This window comes from Episyrphus balteatus, chromosome 1 (genome assembly GCF_945859705.1).
Source record: "Episyrphus balteatus chromosome 1, idEpiBalt1.1, whole genome shotgun sequence".
NCBI lineage: Eukaryota > Metazoa > Arthropoda > Insecta > Diptera > Syrphidae > Episyrphus > Episyrphus balteatus.
In genome coordinates, this window is record NC_079134.1 from 52838104 (window position 1) to 52859180 (window position 21077).

General features: G+C 32.6%; 2 protein-coding genes across 3 annotated transcripts; both read right to left on the reverse strand.

Moving 5' to 3' along the window:
• Positions 1 to 1556: 1556 nt before the first annotated feature.
• On the reverse strand, positions 1557 to 11062 carry LOC129920594 (UDP-galactose transporter senju). Of its 2 annotated transcripts, XM_056001990.1 has the most exons (5): positions 10812 to 11062; positions 10647 to 10745; positions 10466 to 10583; positions 10217 to 10403; positions 1557 to 2430 (listed from the first exon to the last, which is right to left on the reverse strand). In XM_056001990.1, exons 2-5 carry the CDS (start codon positions 10732 to 10734, stop codon positions 1672 to 1674), a joined length of 1152 nt encoding a protein of 383 aa, XP_055857965.1. In that variant the 5' UTR covers positions 10735 to 10745; positions 10812 to 11062; the 3' UTR covers positions 1557 to 1671. The 2 variants fall into 2 exon arrangements, with proteins under 2 accessions (XP_055857965.1, XP_055857954.1); XM_056001979.1 differs by having other exon boundaries at positions 10647 to 11062.
• Positions 11063 to 14895: 3833 nt separating this feature from the next.
• LOC129920639 (26S proteasome non-ATPase regulatory subunit 14) lies at positions 14896 to 16170 on the reverse strand. The gene is made up of 3 exons (XM_056002082.1): positions 16035 to 16170; positions 15202 to 15970; positions 14896 to 15133 (listed from the first exon to the last, which is right to left on the reverse strand). The coding sequence occupies exons 2-3, from the start codon at positions 15964 to 15966 to the stop codon at positions 14972 to 14974; spliced, it is 927 nt and encodes a 308-aa protein (XP_055858057.1). The 5' UTR covers positions 15967 to 15970; positions 16035 to 16170; the 3' UTR covers positions 14896 to 14971.
• Between the last annotated feature and the right edge of the window lie 4907 nt (positions 16171 to 21077).

Sequence of the window (21077 nt, forward strand, 5' to 3'; positions counted from 1 at the left end):
TTGTCTGCTGAGGTTTGGACAGCCACGAAAGTCGCAAAACTCGTCTGATTTAAAAAAAAATTAAACGGCAATCGCTCCGTTAAATCAAAATCTAGGGGCGATATTTTTTGATTTTTTTCTATAAACTTAACAAGAAAGTTATGGCCAAAAAACACCAAACAATTAATTTAAAAATGTTTGGACCTTTGTCACCACTGTACTAATGGACCCATTTTCAAAAAATAAATGCTAATCGCTTCTATTAATCAAAATCTAGGGGCGATATTTTTTAGTTTTTTTAAATTTGTCTTAACAAAAAATTTATGGCAAAAAACACCAAACATGCATTCAAAAGATTTTAGACTTTCGTCACAACTGTAATAATTGCCTGATTTTCATAAAATAAATGGCAAGCGCTTTGTTTTATCAAAATCTAGGGGTGATATTTTTTAGTTTTTTTTTTTAAAATGTTTGGACTTTTGTCACCATCACTGTACTAATGGACCCATTTTTAAAAAATAAATGCTAATCGCTTATATTAATCAAAATCTACGGGCGATATTTTTAAGTTATTTTAAATTTGTCTTAACAAAAAATGTATTCAAAAGATTTTGGACTTTCGTCACAACTGTAATAATGGCCTGATTTTCATAAAATAAATGCCAATCACTTCGTTTTATCAAAATCTAGGGGCGATATCGTTGAGTTTTTTTATTTGTCTTTAAAAAAAAGCTATAATTTTTAAATAAAAAAAAAATTAAATGAATTAAAAACTTTTTCTGAGCTATCGTGGTTAAGAGAAGAACAAATAGATAAAGCTCAGAAAAGTTTTTAATTCATTAAAATTAATTTTGTATATAAAAATTATTAAAGTGGTCATAACTTTTTTTAAAGACAAATAAAATAAACTCAACAATATCGCGCCCAGATTTTGATAAAACAAAGCGATTGCCATTTATTTTATAAAAATCAAGCCATTATTACAGTGGTGACGAAAGTCCAAAATTGTTTAAAATAATTTTTTTATGTTTTTTTTTGCGTTTTTTGCCATAACTTTTATGTTAAGATAATAATCATTTTTATCAAAAAAACAAAACCGACTTCCATGATTCAAAACGGGGTTTTATGTTTTTTTTAATACTTCCTATGGCTTTAACTGAACGAAATTGAAATGGGACCACACCGCAGCCACTAGCTTTCCAATACAAAAAGGATTATCAAAATTGATTGACTCGTTAAAAGTTATGCGGTAACAAACAAAAAAAAATACAGACGAATTGAATACCTCCTCCTTTTTGGAAGTCGGTAAAAAAGAAAAAAAAATCAAAAAATATCGCCCCTAGATTTTGATTTAACGAAGCGATTGCCGTTTTTCAAAATCAGACAAGTTTTGAGATTTTGGTGGCTGTCCAAACCTCAGCAGAAAAATTGTCTGCAAAGTTCAGGATCATTCCATCTCCAGTTCAGTATCGGAATCCAGCAATTTGCGACTGGCCATTGAATTTGCTTGTCGAAACTTAAATCCTTAAAAACTTTTGTACGATCTATCGTATTATTTTTTATATTAAGACCAAGAGTTCAAAAAATAAATAAATAATATTTTTTTTCTATAAAAAAAATAAACTTGTTTTATTTTATGAAACATCATTTGGTTAAGTAGTATAGACGTATTGTAAGTAAATAAATAAAATCTTAAACTGCTTCCATCTCCAGTTCAGTATCGGAATCTAGCAATTTGCGACTGGCCATTGAATTTGCTTCCAATGAACCTTGTTGTCGAACAACCTTGCCCAGATTCACTACTGGACTTTGTGAATACAAATAAATGGCAAAAGAAACAACAGCTATGGCCAGAGCTGTGTTTATGTAGATGGGTATTGCGAACAGGAAATAACATAATACTGCAGTAAATAAGAGTTCTAAGGCGCTAGCGAAGGTCTTAAGTATTGAGTTCATGTATTTGAGGAAGAAACTCGTTACGATTCCAATGGCTGCATTATTGATGATAATTGCTATTACACTAAATCGAAACACTGACTGTATGTTGGTTAGTGTAAACGCATCAAGTAATTCGCCGCGTAGAATTAGAATAGCAGCATTGCAAGCGATGGAATCAAAGTACATAAATACATTCTGAACGAAGATGTTAACTTCTGCACCCTTGTCTTTGAGTAAGTATTCATTGTACACGCCAGCTAGACAGGAACATATTGTTTGAACTAGAATCCAAACGGCACTTATGCTAAGGTCAAAACCGGTTATATTTTTGCGGGATATAATTGATGAGGATTCCTCTGAGTTTAGATTAGTTGATGGTATGGTAGTGTTGTGCGGGGAGTTAGAGTTGAATGGACTACTTATGTTGAAATTGAATTGTTTGAGCATGCAACCCACTGTCAGAATTATAAGGGAGATCCATTGTCGTTTTGTTAGATATTTTTTAAATATTATCTGAAAGTAAAGCGAAAATAATGTTTTATACAATTTTTTTTTTTATTTGAATAGTAGATTTTTAATTTATTATTAAGGTTACTTCGAGGGAAGAAAAGAAACAAATATTAATTTTCTTGTGAATCTTAAAAGACTCAAATTTACAATACTTTTAAGCTGGCCAATAACAAACCCTACAAAGTTCCAATACATAGAGATTTAAAAAGAAAGTGAAAAAAAAAGATTTATTTTTGCACTTTTGAAGGTTTTGTGTTCCTTGACGCCACAAAAATGTAAAAAAAAATATTCCGGATTAATTTTAGCACTACGGAGTACTCCGGATTTACTCCACATTTTTAGTCAGATTTACATCGATTTGCACACGGACATGCGAAAAATATTTCAAAAAATGTTCAAATTCTTTTATTATTAACAAAAACCATTCTGAATGTATTTTCTATTATATTCCGCCAAATTAATTTCTTCGATTATTTTCGTTAATTCTTCACTTTTTAAAACATTTTTCAAAATGAAATTGAAAACCGAACAAAGGAATTTTTCAGAGTGCTCTTTATCAATAAAAAAAATCCTGTGCCAGATAAAAAAAATACCATTATTTCTGGACCGATGGTATACTTTTATTTTACAATTATAAAATCAAACTAAGGTTTTGTGTCAATAAGACTGAAAAAAAAAAACAGATGAAAGCATAATGAAAAGTATACCAAAAGTAAAACTTATCAACGAACGCTTGTTGCTTCATATGCAAGGATAAAATGTATTCAATTAAAAAAAAAGTAAACACAATTACAAACAAAAATTACTCTCATCTCATCCATCACTCGAGAAAAAGGGGTAAAAATTGAGAGTACACCCACATAGAGTGAAGGAAAACGACATTAACTTTGTACAACATTTTTTTTTTGTTATAAAAGCATTTAAAAACTGCATTTTTACTTTGGTGTTATTTTCGACAGTTATTTGTTATATTATAACTAGTACCTGGGTGACCGAGCTTTGCTCGGTATCCTTAAATGATATAACTTTCAGTGAAAAAAGTCAAATGTAAACAATTTTTTGGAGTAGGTTTGAGTTTGCAATGACCAGTTTTTTCGCGGGTTACAAAACACCACATTCCCACTTTATAATCCAGTTTATTTAAGTTGGAATATACGATCAGCAATGAATAGAAGGGTAACAGGAATCTGCATTATCGAAAATGTTACAGCAATGAGATCCCTTTTTGTTCAAATTTTCATTTACAGGTCAGAAAGTTTTGGATGGTGAATATAAAGTTAATCTTTTTTCAAGTTTAGCCTTGTCGGCAAAGCTTAGTATGAAGAAATACTATTTTTATCCCTGTCTCTGTTTTGTTCTGTAGCAGTGGATGCTTTGCTTTATTTCTTTTTTTTCTTTCTTATACAGGGTGTCCCAAAAGTAATGGATCAAACGAAATATGCTGATTGTGGAACTTAAGGGCTCTCAGAATTTGGAACCTTGTTCATAGTGATACCAAATCAACAAATTACTTCAAAGTTTGAATACATGATCAAAAAGTCATGAAGTAACAAAATGAAAAAGAATAATGCGTAAAACATGGAACCATCCCTCAAAATTTTATTGAAATCGTTCCAAATACTTCCAAAATGTTGTATTTGCCTAGAGGACCAAACCATCAAAATTTCATCGAAATCTTTAAAGTTGTTACCAAAAAAAATTCGATGTTAAAAAAGTGGGCGTGGCAGTGGGCGGATTTTTCCCAAAAAAAAATTCCAAAACTTTTTACTCGCTTAGATAAACAAACCCTGAAAATGTTATCGATCTCGTTAGAGCCGTTACCGAAAAAACTTATATGTTAAAAAAGTGGGCGTGGCAGTGCGCGGATTTTTCAAAAAAAAAACTTCCAAAACATTTTACTCGCTTAGAGAAACAAACCCTGAAAATTTCATCGAAATCGTTAGAGCCGTTCCCGAAAAAACTTATATGTTAAAAAAGTGGGCGTGGCAGTGGGCGGATTTTTCCAAAAATACTTCCAAAACTTTTTATTCGCTTAGATAAACAAACCCTGAAAATTTCATCGAAATCGTTAGAGCCGTTCCCGCAAAAACTTATATGTTAAAAAAGTGGGCGTGGCAGTGGGCGGATTTTTCCAAAAATACTTCCAAATTTTTTTACTCGCTTAGATGAACAAACCCTGAAAATTTCATCAAAATCGTTAGAGCCGTTGCCGAAAAAACTTATATGTTAAAAAAGTGCGCGTGGCAGTGGGCAGATTTTTCCCAAAAAAAACTTCCAAACATTTTTACTCGCTTAGATAAACAAACCCTGAAAATTTCATCGAAATCGTTAGAGCCGTTGCCGAAAAAACTTATATGTTAAAAAAGTGGGCGTGGCAGTGGGCGGATTTTGTCCAAAAATACTTCCAAAACTTATTATTCGCTTAGATAAACAAACCCTGAAAATGTCATCGAAATCGTTAGAGCCGTTCCCGAAAAAACTTATATGTTAAAAAAGTGGGCGTGGCAGTGGGCGGATTTTTCCAAAAATACTTCCAAAACTTTTTATTCGCTTAGATAAACAAACCCTGAAAATTTCATCGAAATCGTTAGAGCCGTTCCCGAAAAAACTTATATGTTAAAAAAGTGGGCGTGGCAGTGGGCGGATTTTTCCAAAAATACTTCCAAAATTTTTTACTCGCTTAGATGAACACACCCTGAAAATTTCATCGAAATCGTTAGAGCCGTTTCCGAGATCCCAATTTTATATATATTTATATATAGTACCTGGGTGACCGAGCTTTGCTCGGTATCCTTAAATGATATAACTTTCAGTGAAAAAAGTCAAATGTAAACAATTTTTTGGAGTAGGTTTGAGTTTGCAATGACCAGTTTTTTCGCGGGTTACAAAACACCACATTCCCACTTTATAATCCAGTTTATTTAAGTTGGAATATACGATCAGCAATGAATAGAAGGGTAACAGGAATCTGCATTATCGAAAATGTTACAGCAATGAGATCCCTTTTTGTTCAAATTTTCATTTACAGGTCAGAAAGTTTTGGATGGTGAATATAAAGTTAATCTTTTTTCAAGTTTAGCCTTGTCGGCAAAGCTTAGTATGAAGAAATACTATTTTTATCCCTGTCTCTGTTTTGTTCTGTAGCAGTGGATGCTTTGCTTTATTTCTTTTTTTTCTTTCTTATACAGGGTGTCCCAAAAGTAATGGATCAAACGAAATATGCTGATTGTGGAACTTAAGGGCTCTCAGAATTTGGAACCTTGTTCATAGTGATACCAAATCAACAAATTACTTCAAAGTTTGAATACATGATCAAAAAGTCATGAAGTAACAAAATGAAAAAGAATAATGCGTAAAACATGGAACCATCCCTCAAAATTTTATTGAAATCGTTCCAAATACTTCCAAAATGTTGTATTTGCCTAGAGGACCAAACCATCAAAATTTCATCGAAATCTTTAAAGTTGTTACCAAAAAAAATTCGATGTTAAAAAAGTGGGCGTGGCAGTGGGCGGATTTTTCCCAAAAAAAAATTCCAAAACTTTTTACTCGCTTAGATAAACAAACCCTGAAAATGTTATCGATCTCGTTAGAGCCGTTACCGAAAAAACTTATATGTTAAAAAAGTGGGCGTGGCAGTGCGCGGATTTTTCAAAAAAAAAACTTCCAAAACATTTTACTCGCTTAGAGAAACAAACCCTGAAAATTTCATCGAAATCGTTAGAGCCGTTCCCGAAAAAACTTATATGTTAAAAAAGTGGGCGTGGCAGTGGGCGGATTTTTCCAAAAATACTTCCAAAACTTTTTATTCGCTTAGATAAACAAACCCTGAAAATTTCATCGAAATCGTTAGAGCCGTTCCCGCAAAAACTTATATGTTAAAAAAGTGGGCGTGGCAGTGGGCGGATTTTTCCAAAAATACTTCCAAATTTTTTTACTCGCTTAGATGAACAAACCCTGAAAATTTCATCAAAATCGTTAGAGCCGTTGCCGAAAAAACTTATATGTTAAAAAAGTGCGCGTGGCAGTGGGCAGATTTTTCCCAAAAAAAACTTCCAAACATTTTTACTCGCTTAGATAAACAAACCCTGAAAATTTCATCGAAATCGTTAGAGCCGTTGCCGAAAAAACTTATATGTTAAAAAAGTGGGCGTGGCAGTGGGCGGATTTTGTCCAAAAATACTTCCAAAACTTATTATTCGCTTAGATAAACAAACCCTGAAAATGTCATCGAAATCGTTAGAGCCGTTCCCGAAAAAACTTATATGTTAAAAAAGTGGGCGTGGCAGTGGGCGGATTTTTCCAAAAATACTTCCAAAACTTTTTATTCGCTTAGATAAACAAACCCTGAAAATTTCATCGAAATCGTTAGAGCCGTTCCCGAAAAAACTTATATGTTAAAAAAGTGGGCGTGGCAGTGGGCGGATTTTTCCAAAAATACTTCCAAAATTTTTTACTCGCTTAGATGAACACACCCTGAAAATTTCATCGAAATCGTTAGAGCCGTTTCCGAGATCCCAATTTTATATATATTTATATATATATATATATATATATAAACAATTTTAGCTCGTTTAAAGTTATAAGATATATATATATATATAAACAATTTTAGCTCGTTTAAAGTTATAAGATTAATAAATTTGCTTGTACTACTAATATGAATTATTTACGGTTCCACAAATATAATTAGCTGTGAGCTCTGAGACTATAAAATCTCAAGGACATTGTAGCATTTTGTTTTAAGAATTTTCTGTGACTAAATAGCAAGAGTTTTTATTCTTAATTGTTGATAGATTGATTATTTTTTTACCTGCATAACTTTAGTAGAACATAAAATACTTTTATGATCATACGAACTTGAGAAAAAAGTGGACGGTGCATTTGGGTCGCATTTATCCTTTTCAAAGATATCTGTTAATGGTCTCGCAAGTTGTTTTTTATGACTCACATCTATTAGTTTCAAGAAAAAGGTATGCGTCGCATCGTTTGCTGTTTATCTAATTTACAATTCTTGTATTTTTGTAAGATTCTTAGAAACGAGATATAATAAGGAATGTATTTTTTTTTTTGATTGAACATTACACCGAATATTGTTCGTATGCATATTTTTATCTACATATAATATGCTAAAAAATATCCTTCAACTCTAACATTGCCTTGTTCATTTCATTCTTGCAAGTCTGAGTTCTTCGTAAGTTTCTTTTTGACTCCTCGTAAACCACCCAAACTCCATTTCTGCGACAGCATAGCCATTTTTTCGATCAAAATTATTAGCTTTTGTTCAAGCGAAAAAATATCCACTTTCCCTAAACTCCTGCGATTTTTTTTAGTTGTTAACTTGTGTGGAAGAAGATCACAAATTGTGAACTGTGGGGAAAAATACGAATTAATAACTTAATCATTATTGTATGGAATTTCCTTACTGATAACACTTATTATTTAATCGAAATAACTACTGTATCTATAATTAAAGATTAAATACCTTTTGAACGCGAGGAACACTACCCTTCTAATTATCATCTGTGTTAGGCGATTATGATAGACAAGTTCTATAGAAACGTATTTAATCTATAATTATAAATGAGGTAAGAACATTTCATACAGTATTGATTAAGATTACACACATTTTTCTCTGTAATAATATAAAATCATATTCTTGTAGCTAGTGAGTAATTAGAGACGATGAAAAGTATAGATCTAATAATTGTATCCTTTTTTGTTTAACTGCAAAATTAATCAACCCAGGGATTGAACATCGGGTTTACGAAACCGTTACAGAAGAGTATATTTTTGTTTCGGCAACAAAGTCCTTGTAAACCAGTGTTATTGTCCTTAGATTATCCTAGATCCATCCACTACAGTGAGAAGTACTATTTTCCTTACATGGAATATTTCGAATAAGGCAGTTTTCTTAGATCTTACTGCCCTGCTATGTGACATGTTTATTCAAATTTCTTTAACAAATGCAGACTCTTACTCTAACAATTTGAAAGTTATATTTATAAATTATATAAGAAGTGAAAATGTTTGGGGCCCCAGGGGTGTACAATTATTGTGCATACCGTTGTACCGGGTCAGTGCGTCGGGGCCGCAACGTATATATGCCAGGGCCCCACGCTAGATTGTATTTAGGGAAGAAACAGAATGTAAGAAATAAACAACGAAACAAACAGATACCTATGATGTGCACTCCGTTTCGTCATTTTCACCTAAGATATCTTTCTTAAAGACTTGAATCAACAGAAACAGAGTAATTACAAATTAAAGGGTTTTTCGCGTACCTTACTTGTCCTCGGGTCCTGCTTGTACCTAACATTAATAGACTCCTGTAAAAATTAAATGGGTTTTGTAAATTCCAAATACAAACTTATATTATTTCAATTCCAAAATCACAGGCGATCTTTTGCGAGCTTTTCCACACAGGCACCCCAAAATAAATAAAAGGGTATCCTTTTGGATATCTGCAACAATGTTTTTTTTTTTCAACAAATATACTTATAAGGAAAATGAGAGCGAATGTTTCCTGTTTTAAAAAATATTCTGAATTTCGGAATGAATGCAAACAATCCGAACTTTCAATTCAGAACTTTTGGAAATAAAAAAAAAGTTTTTAAAAGGAAAGAACAAGTCTCATAAACCTTTTTTTTTTCTTCTTAAATTAATACAGGGTTATTTTAATTTATGCTTTTGTTTATAAGTCTAAAACTCATGGGCCCTTAGTAATAGACTCGAATCTTGCGTAAAAAAAATAAATATGTAGTAATAAAACTTTTAAATTTGGAATTGGATAAGAAATAGTTCACCTGTAACTAAGTCGATTTTAAAATCATAGCGTTTTTAAATTTGGAAGTGAGATGTATATTTTCTTTTTTGTTAAAATAGAGTTATCGCTAAATTCGGTTCTATTATTAAGGGCTATTGCCTATTTGCAGTTGCAAATTCAAAAATTTGAAAATAATTATACAGAAAGTGATTCCGGTTTTTAATAAGATTTTCAACTGTTTGTGAAGAATTATCAAAATATAAAAATTAAAAATAAATAAATTCCATAGGTAAATTTTCTTAGAAGGAAAAATAGGGCAAGGCCCTCAAAAGTCTTGCCCCGGGGCCCCAGCAGCTCAACCTACGCCTCTTGGGGCTCTGTTCCCATACACCATTTATTTAATTTTAAGATGTAGTTTTTTATGAAACGTTAAAAGAAAGATGTGAAGCACAAAAAATCATGATAAAAGTATACTTTACTTTTACAGCCAAAACAAAAATTAAATTTGTTTGGTAGCCGCGGCGCGGGGCCCTTTTATCATTTTGCCACCCGGGCCCCTTTGCCCCAGACCGACCCTGGCCATGGTACTTTGTATGCCATTAGGTCTTGCGCATCTTTTTTGTAATTAAAGCAGCGATGATTCCATCGACACCTGGTGACTTAAAAGGTTGAAAGTTGTTTACTGCCCAGTCAGATTTTCCGGATTTTTCCCAATTGACTGAACTATTTTAGCTTGTCATCTGAAACGATCTGAGAACTGAGTTTTTGTGAATTGTTTTGCTTTTGAATGGCAATATGTTTTGCTCCACAGAAAAACATTTTTCTAAAAACTACCGGTTGAGGTCGACCAGCTGAAGTCTATTTTAGTACCCTAGTCTTCTATGAACAATAGTTATTAATTACTTTGAAGGAGATAATTTCAGACTGGCTATTTAGTTGAATACAAAGTTAGTCTTATTCCATTATTTACACACTCGAAAAATATAGGTTTGTTTGTATAATATTGTTTATTTTGAAACTCACCTGAAACAATATGCCTGTTATAACAACTCGCAATTGCAAAAGTAGATAATAAGTTGTTGGGTCGAACGTTGATAGATTTACAAAAGCTAAATTATTGTACAAGCAGTATAAAAATGCCGGCACAAAGTACAACATCATCACATTGGAATGCCTTTTAATGTCTTTTATTAATGAATCTATTGTATTCCTGTAATTAATTCATAAATCTTTAAAATGAAACCATTATTGCAAATAAACATAAATGCTTACTCTCTACAATACAATCCAGTGGAAACAACTAATTTCAAGACTTCGGTCAACAGCACCACTGTCACGGTATTATAGCTATAAGAGTTATTTGATTCTTGAGATGCCGTCACCAAAATGCCTAGAGAAAAAACAAATCAATCAAAATTCATGCCAAGGTTTTCTTTTAACTTTTTTTTTTTACCTTGGCTTATGAATAAAGACATGTAAAATATGAAAATTAAACATGTTAATTTTGTTGGGAATAATTCCCGCCATACTATTCCACCCATTATAAATTTTTCTTTAAATAAAGTATGATCAAAACAAAAATAAAAAATTGTGTTACTTCCGCTTTCTAATAAACAACCTATAGAAATGTAACAATCAAAAATGTATCCAATTTTATTTGCTGGAAGTTGATAAGACTTTGTGATACAGTATTTGTATTGCCATTTCAAAGTATTTGAACAAGTGGTGTATTTTATCACCAAGGCTTTTGATATGAGTTTTAACGAGAAAAATTAATTTTCTTTCTTTCGATTTTTATTTGTACAAATGAGCAGAAATGACCATCGCAAAATACAAAAATTTCGCTGTTCAGTTTTCAGCTGTTTTTGATTTTGACAGTTTGCCTTTGCGCACTGCAGGAAAAAGTGGTGCCAATATGTACATTTGAAAATACTCGTTGATTAAAAAATGTACTCGTTGATTTAAAAATTTACTCGTTTATTTAATACTTGACGATCTACGATGTTTGGAAAAAACTATCACGACTGAGTAAAGGAAAAGATCGCAATTTTTGCATATTCATAAGTCGTGTGTTATTGGTGTTCAATATTTTAATGAGTAAACATTTTATGTTGTAAACAACAAATGATTAATTTTATTATTACACTGTGCCTACGTTCTGTAACTTAGTCGAGAACTTCTCGCATCGAAAAATTTTGAAACAAAAATTCCATACGTTTCTCTATTTGGAAAAATAACCTGTGTCTGTATCTCGATGTGAGAAGCACGGAAGCACCCCTGTAAATTTTTTATTCCATTGGAATTATTGGAAACTGTCAAAAAAAAGGGAAAATATTTGTACCTTTGGCCATCAAAGGTCATATAGACATAGTTTTACAATAAATATCCCAAGGCTCGGTAGTCCGAAGGTAGAGCAGTCGGTCGGCGAGTGGAGGGTACCGAGTTCAAGTCGCAGTTAGAGCATGTAATTTTTTCTTTTTTTTTTTTAATATTCTTTATTTTTATTTTAAAAATTTAAGTGATACAAAAATAAATTACCGTGAACACTATTTCAGCAGTAATATCTCTTGTTTAATGCAAGATTATCAAATTTTTTTCAAATATCTTACTTTCTCGCATCCTTTTTGCTTGTGAGTAGTTTTGGCAGTTCAATCGAGAAATTATCTCGATAATTTTCTTACAGACACAGTTTTATTCACATTTTTCCAGTCTGTCAAGCATTTTGATTCAGAAATGTTTCAAGGCGAGAAAATTTTGTTTATAGAAACAAACGAATGTGAGAAAATGATTTTTGTGTCGATTCACATTATTTTTGTTCCGATTTGCGTGTTTCATGCGAGAAATTTCTCGATGCGAGAGTTACAGAACGTAGGCACTGGTCAACAAATTTAAACTTTTTTTTGTTACAGAAACCGAAATATACTTTCTATAGGTTTTTTTTGCCTAGTTCGAATCCGAAGTTAGAAAAATTCTAGCACATCACGTTTTTGAGATATTCCCGTTGGAAAATCGAAAATGCAGCTTTTTGCCAGTTTTCGGGGTTATTTCATATCGTCTGGTTATTTGTTTAATTAAATTTGTAACGGTTTCTAAAAGAACTAAGTTTTGTCTTTCCAAATCCGATTAAATCTTTTTAATATCTCTTTTCTTCTTCGAGAAATCTTAAGTTGAAATCAGCGTGTTTGGTATAATCTCATGTTGATTTGCTTTTAAAAGCAAATCTCGAAAAGTTCTTTACCAATCGCTTTCAAATTTTGACACAACGTTCCATTTACAATTCGGTAAGTTTTTATATTGGTGAAATTGGTGAATCGCTGTGAGATACAAAGCAAAGTGTGACCGTGTCAGGTAATTGTACTGACAATTTACTAATCAGAAAATTATAACTTTTTTCATGTTAAAAACAATGTTGGAATTTACAGGAATGTAAATGAAACGTTGTGTCAAAATTTGAAAGCAATTGGTAAGGAACTTTTCCAGATTTGTTATTAAAAGCAATTTAACACGAGATATTTCTCGAAGAAGAAAAGAGATATTAAAAAGATTTAAACGGATTTAGAAAAAAAAAACTTAGTTATTTTAAAAACCTTAACAAATTTAATTTAAACAAATAACCAAACGCCAAGAAGGAACCTAGAAAACTGGTAAAAAGCGGCATTTTAGATTTTCTAACGGGAATATCTTAAAAACTTGATGTGATAGAATCTTTCTGACTTCGGATTCGAGTTAAGCACATAAAAAACCTATAGAAAAGTATATTTTGGTTGCTGTAACAAAAATCTAGTTGACCCAGTGTTATTAACCCTCTGTAGGCACATCTCTTTTTTGTGACGTGATAGGCACACGGGTGCGAAATTGCCTTCTACTTTTTCGTGTTGCTAGAACTTTTTTATGTCTCATATTTTATAGAGAATACCTACATGAAATTTATGTAAAATTTTGCGAGGAATTCGAATATTGTACTCACTATTCCAAAAAAATATATTGTCACCAACAGCGTACGCAAAAAAAGTTGCTGGGGAGACTTTACTGTGGTACAATCTTTAGAAAGATAAAAAATTATATACCGAAGATTTCTAAAAACTTGATTTATGTAAACCAAAAAATAAAAAACTTTTATTTATCCTTCGCAATAATTTGTTGTTGTTTGCGTGGAAAATGATACTGAACTAAGTATACTGAGTTACCATTCATATTCTAAAACCCAGGAGTCGAATCAAGGCACACGATTTTATGATCATGCGTAACATTTTGACTATTTCTGCCTCTATTTAATTAGAAGAAAAAGATAGGGACACGTAGCGACCACACGCTAACAACGAGCGTTTGTATGTAGTAATTCGACCCCAGTTCTACGTACGTAAGTACGCTGCTCATGCGGAAAGAAATTTTAAATTGGCTCCACCAGGACAACGAAATACCACGAAAGATTCCACCCGGAAAAATTCAATTTCACTTTTCCCCTCTTGTGAGTTCCGGACAAAAAGTTGTTCACGTTCGGACATCTCTCTTCTTCTCCATTATCGACGATAGTCATGATCTCGGATGGGGTCACAACTCTCCCACTCTACTGCTTCACACTACGGCTCCGCATGTGGGGTTCGCCGGGTTGACCTCAGGAAACGTCGGCAGGCATCTCGATTTTAAATTGCTCCATGTCTAAGGCCAACTGAATGCAGTTGTCACGTTCGGACATCTCTCGGTATTTTCATTTTTTTTTTAAAGAAAATTTTCGAGGTACTCGACAGTTTTTTCAAAGCCATGTTCACGTGGTAAGGGAAGGATTTCTTTCGATTCACGTAAATCGAATAGCAGAATACGGGTGTAAGTTAGGTGAATCTATTGGAAAGTATAGCTTTTAAATTTTTCCCTAAGAAATCCGTCCCAATACCGTCATAACCTGTAATAAAGTTTATAGTTTTCCACAAGTAGGTATTGTTAATGAACTTTGACGAACAGATCTCCTGAGCATTTCTTCTGCTTTGAAGGTGGTTAAGAACTTATTCGTGTTTTGTCGGAGCTCTTCAAAAGTACAAGCAAAAGGAATAAAAATTTCATCCATCTCCGGGTTCCGATACAGATCTTTTGTATTCTTTGTTAGAATTTTGGAGCACTACTTTTTACTTCTATATTATATATTCCTTTTCGAGACATAACTTCTGGTTTTTATTATTAGAGAGACACTTCGATCAAGCTTTGATTGCCATTTTCTTTTAAATTATGCTTTAGCTTCAATATTCCACCATCATGTTTTTTTTCCTTGTTGGTTTGTGTTTTTTCGCTGTAAGAGATTCTACATATTTTGAGCTGTACTCACTTCATTTCAAACTATATGGGTGTTTTCAATCATACAGATAGTTTGCACGTTATAAATAAGAGCTTGGCATTTTTCCTTATGCAGATTATAAAAAGTTCAAATAAAATTACTTAAAAGAAAATTAGATTTTAAGAAAAATGCGCTTAGTCTATTACCAATCATTCCAAGCATATTTGACTGTACTTTTCAGACATAATTTCTACTTTAATTTTAATTCATCAAACCAACATTACAATTTCTTTTTTTTTCGGTATATAGTATATTTGTTTATGAAATAAGATTTAGAAACAAAAACTTATATATTCTCTGTACTGATTGAAATACATTCATTTTTTATCTTTCTTTTGTGTTGTTTTTGAATTGCAGTGTGTTGGTTAAAAAAGAATTCAATGATAGAAAAAGTTATTATTTATAAATACAAACTGAATACAAAAAAAAAATCATTTAAATGAGAACATGGATTATTTAAATACTATTGTGTCTAACATTGCTCCCAGACATTGGACAATGTTGTTTTGCATAACTTTGTCGACCTTTTCTTCAAGATGCCGTTTGGGATCTTGTTTGCCAACATTCTTAATGGCAAGTTGTTCAGGAGTCATCTTTTCTTCATCTTCCAAAGCCTGTTAAAAATGAGAATATTTATGAAAAGATGCACTAAAAATGCCACACCCCACCCCAACCAACTTACCTTGTTATAATTCTTTGCCAATTCTAACATCTCAGCCACAGTAGTCTCATTAATGGAGGAATGCTCATTATAATCGGCCAGAGTCAAACCATCCATCCAAGACTTCTTGTGAAGATTCAGCAACATTTTTTGCTCCAACTCATGTTTTCTGTAGTTGATGCTAATGGAATAATAATGCCGATTCAAGCCATGAATCAGCGCTTGCACCGAAGGTTTTTGTAAATGGCCCAGATTTGATGTTGTTTGCCGAGGCTCTTGGCCCAGCACCAACATATTCGGGTTGATCAGTCGAAAAGCGTCAATGACAACCTTGCCCTTGACAGATTGAATGGGGTCAACGACCACAGCAACAGCACGTTCGCTGAGTGCCTCAAACGATTGCTGGGTGTTGATGTCGACGCCGGACAACCAGCATCCAAAACCAGGATGGGAATGGTACCAGCCGACGACCATTTCGGGGCGGCCAGTCTGTTTGAGCATGTCTAACATTTTAGCTTGGAAAACTGGATCGACAGCCTCGACGGATACTCCGGTACCAGTTTGGGGCATGGCGAAAACATCAATCACCTGGACTGTGTAATCATCAACAAACTCACCCAACATTAGGCCCATGACTTCCATTGGTACTCCGGCACGGCCGTGTTTGAGCATTTTCAATAAAGCCAATGATGAAATGTAGACTTGTTCGGCTGTATCTACAACAGGGGCATCTGTTGGTGGTGGGGCTTGGGGCATAGCACCTCCTAAACGAAGTAGGCGATCCATTATTCTGTGGGAAGTAAATTTGTTTTGGAAAAGAAGTTATTTTAGAAGATTATGGGTTTTTTTGTTACCAAAATAGTTTTCTTTGTTTAAATATTTGATAAAAATGTGAATGTGAGTAGAATTCCGGCGAAAATATTTCTTTGAAGAGATACAACACAGCAGAATTTTATTTGACAGATGAATGGCTTTTGCTAAAATGTGCAAGTAACAATTTGGCTAAATTCACAGCGGATGAGTGTGTTCAGGGAGGGAAAATGAGTTTTTTTTCATGTTGAGGTAGAGTTCACATTGTGGTTATTTTCATGGGACGATTTTTGTAGTGACGATTTTTCGCGACGATTGACGTGTAATGTTTTTTTACTTAGGCCGTGTGCGAATTGCGTTAAAATGTTGGTTAAAATTTGACGTTTGGTTTAATTTTGACACCAGCGCACAGTGTGTCGAGCCCATACAAAAGTTTATCATAAATACTTGCAGCTAAGTTTTTGGAGTTTTAATATCTTTTTTTGTGTCCTTATGGCAGGAATAGAAAAAAAAATTACAAATTAACAAATTAAACAACCTATTACTTTTTTTTTAGTATAATTTATGAAATTAACATTTATTGAAGAAGCCACTTGTGAGCAAAATTAATTTTTTTTATATATAAACAAAAATATACTTTTCGTAAGGTGTTTGGTGTGCTGAACTCGAATCCAAAGTCAGAAAAATTCTATCATATCACGTTTTTGAAATATTCCCGTTAGAAAATCAGAAATGTCGTTTTTTAACAGTTTTTGAGGTTATGTTCTTGAACGTGGTGATTTATTTTAAATAAATTTGTGGCATTTTCTAAAAGAACTAAATGTTTTCTTTTAAAGCCCGTTTAAATCTTTTCAATATCTTTTTTCTACTTTGAGAAATCTTAAGTTGAAGTCAACTTGTTTTGTTTATCTTCTCTATACAAAAAAATCGTATGTTTATTTGCGTTTCATAGCAAATCTCGAATAGTTTTTTGTCAATCGCTTTCAAAGGAGAATGGTAATTTTGGCCCTGAGACCAATAACGATGAGTCATATGTCATTGGGAAGGTATTTTTGCGTAGATCAATTGTTTATATGGCGCCTAGACTCAATTCGCTGTGGGGAAAAAGTTATAGCCATAAATGTAGAACATAGTAAAAATAGGTAATAGACGGAGAGACGACCGCCGAATTACTGAGATCATACGGATAAGGGATAAAATTGGTGTCAAATGAAAGATAAGTTGATAGAGAAAATGAAAAAAATAGGGTTACCGCTTTTAAAATGGTAACTTCTATGTGGCAACCCTATTTTAAAAGAAATAATGGTATATTACATATCTTTGTAGTATGATCAAATAAGAACATTTTTTAAATGCCAAACGAAAACTTAGATAGTGAAAAAATTAACAAAATAATATAAGAAATGTTGGCCTTCAAATATGGCAACTGGCCCTAAGTAACCAATGTATACACTAACCTTGCAGGCCAAATTTATTGGAAAAAAAAACTTGTTTAACCAGCAGGTTGGTTATTTGTTGGTATTAATATTAAACTGCTTTAGTTTCCACCTTTTGTGGCAGAAGCAAAGGAAGTGGGGTGCGGGAGGGAAATTAACAGGTGAGGAGAAAATTCGGGTTTTTAACAAAAAACCTCTTATCAAAAATTTTATGTGTGAATTTTGTAGATTAATGAGTGAAGTCCACTTCCCTATAGGTTGGATGTTTTAAGGTCTTAAGAATTAAGAGTATCGTTTTATATCAAATAGAACGAAAGAAAGAAATTCCTGAGATAGAGCTATTGATCTGTGAAATATTAATTTCAATGGATCCATTAGTTCCTGAGAAAAAGCTTCTCAAACTTCAAAATAATGCACAAATTTCAAATGGACTTGATCCATTATTATTTTGAACGCCTCATTTATCGGTTCTTAAATCTGATGTTAAGATTTTGTTTATCAATTGAAAAACCACCGATCTATTCCTATTTTTTTTTCATTATAGGCGCACTACAAATTTGAAACCATTTATCAATAGAAATTTAAACTGGGATAGTATAGGCAAAGAGATATTTCTAACAAACTATTAAATTGACTTGTCAAACGGAAATTAAAATAATTGCATCAGTACCTACGCAAAATGTGTCATTTAACAACAGCATCAAAAGAGTTCTTCTGTATCCCTCTACTCTCACCAACTTCGATGCAGCAACCAACCAACAATATAAAGTGACAAGCAGTAGACCATGAAGTTAATTTAATTTTTTTTAGCCGTACTTTTTACTGTTTATTCACTTACTAGAGAAAGAACTAGAGTACAATGACTTGTGAGTAGCAGACAATAATTTTATTCGACCCTGTAATGTTTTATGTATGCAAGTACCAAGTAGTCTTATAACTACTTACTTACATCTTTAATGGAACATCAGGTTTGTGAAGCATGCATGGTAATAACCATCAACCGCCTGAAGTACATTTCTTGGAATGTTTTCATTGTTCTGGTTCTCTTTCGTAATAAGCCGAACGAAGATATTTGGACATAGTAAGTTTGGGATGGGAAAATGCATGCATCCGTAACACAGTTATCATCTTTTAAAAACTTCTTCTGGTTCTTAAATCCTATAAAAATAATTGGCACCGAGCTTTGGAATATGTTCAAAATCCATACATTTTGGAATTGGAAATTGAAATCGTTGGTCTCATTTTTAGTTGTTGAGCCACCGCTCCGCCTCTAACAACATGCTCTACTTATATCTTCATGCAATTACGGTTTCTTAAAGTCAAAACCCTTTTATTACTATCTAGCATTTGAAACTGCTTATAAGTCGAAGTTATAAATATGTATTAACTTCTTTCCGTTCCGCAACGAATACCATGCGCCATCGACACGATGCGACGATGACGACCGCATTCTGAAAATCCCTATCTGATCTTCCATCTTCTTTACCATTTTTTTAAGCTTGGTCTGAAAATATCCAAGCAAGAGATCGAAAGAGATCATGACAAAAAAAAACTATTGTTGAGCAATTTCGATAGTGTGATGAAGTGGCAAGTTAACCTAGTAAGAATGGCACTGCAATGTCTCAGACAAAAAAGCCACCCAAAAACAGGGCAAAAGTTGCAATTGAAAACAATTGCACACGAGAAAAACTGTAAAGCAAAGGTGGATGATGATGAGGTGATGGATATTTTTATTCTTTAAATATAATGATATGTAATTATGCATTGTTTCCCACATTTGAGCAGGAAACAAAGAAGCTGCTTAAGATAATTAAAACTGCGGATTAATAAACTAACTTGTGAAAGGTTGTTGTGTGAGACTTATGGGGGTTTTCTATTTCTATCGTCAAAAAAAAAAAATATTTAAATATTTTTTGAACTTTCATAACAAAAAGAAATAATTAAAGAACTAAAAAAGATCTTAATTTGAGTTGATCACAAAATAAGGTATTATAGGTATGCCATTTTGTTTTTACTTGCTCTATAGGCAAGTATTGGTTTCGTGTCAAAAAAAAATTCGAGGTTTTAATCAAAACTAACATTAACTAACTAACATTCGTCATGACGTCCGTCGGTGCGTCTGTGCGTCGTCAAAAAAAGCTGTACATGAAGCTGCAGCCTAAACGGGTGGACGGATTTCCTTGAAATTTGGTACAGATGATTTTTTTGTAATTTCCAATGTTGATTTTTTTTTTGTTTTTTAGTATCTCACTTAGAACGTATACCTCCTATACAAATTTTTCGAGTTATTGCAATTTTCTCGAAAACGGCTCTAACAATTTTGATTAAATTTAACACACGTAATGCTGTACGTAGTTTTAACATATCGGCGTTTTTGGTTTTTCTCAAAAAATGCGGATAGTGAAAATATGACATTAACTTTTTTTTAAACCACGGATGTCGGCTCTTCCCGTACACCGCGGTGTTAATGAGTTATTACTATGTTCTCCAAAACGTCTCTACCGATTTAGATTAAATTTGACATACACAATGCTGTAAGAGATTTTAATATAATTGCGTTTTTTGTTTTTCTCAAAAAATACGGGTAACGGAAATATGGTGTAAGAAATTATAGAAAACAATTTAGGTACATATTTTTGTGTTTCTCATGAAATTCCTTAAAAAACAAATTATAACTAATTCAAAATATTTTTCCTTAAAAACTTTGACACAAAAGCTTCTTTTATCATAAGAGCAAGTACGTGCGGCCCCAGGCGTGCATTTTATTTTCTGTTAAATTGATTTTTAGAAAAATCAAAATTAAAATTGCTATCCGTTTAAAAATAAAATGCATTGCACTTGCTTTTATAGTAAAGTGTTTTACTGAACAAATTGACATAATTTTTTGTAAGGTACCCTCGTATATTTCGTCAAAGATTATCATTTTTAAGAATAAAATGTATTTATTTAAATTTTCAAAAAAACTTTTCCAAAAAACTATAAAAATTATAAATTTTTTACAGAGCGCGCTCCGAGCAAACAGCATATAAACAGAGAGCAAATAACTCTGGTTGAAAAAAGAGCTAAAAAAACCCTTCCGAGCAAGTTTGGACCATCAGAGTGCCCTAGAGCTGACAGCAAGCAATTGTTGTTTAAAGCCTTTTTTTTTAAATAGGAATATTTTGGGGAAAGCTTGTTTGCTACAATATGACTCTTTCAATTTGGGTAATCAAACGTTTCTGTACGTACTCGAGGTTCACGAGATTCGAAATTTAATGGGCACGTTCAGGAAATATTAGGGACTAGATATTTAGGCAACGTCAATTTCTGAACCGAGATTTGAGTAAATTGACTAAAATTGTCAAATTTTAAAGTTTACGTGAGAGTTTTACAAATGCATGGGGCAGACACCAAATTTCACTTTACTTTAATAAATAAATAATATTAATTGTAAACAATAATACACTTTTAACTCGTTTTTTCACGCACATAGATTTAATTACCTATGTTGTAATTAAAAACAAAAAAAAAAAAACTTCCTTAAATTACCTAAATATTTAGTTCCTAACGTTTCTGAACATGCCCAATGAAAATAGTTGAAAATATAAAATTTGCATGTACATATTTAAATGCATTGTTCTATTTTTTATAGTTGATGAAAATACTTACATT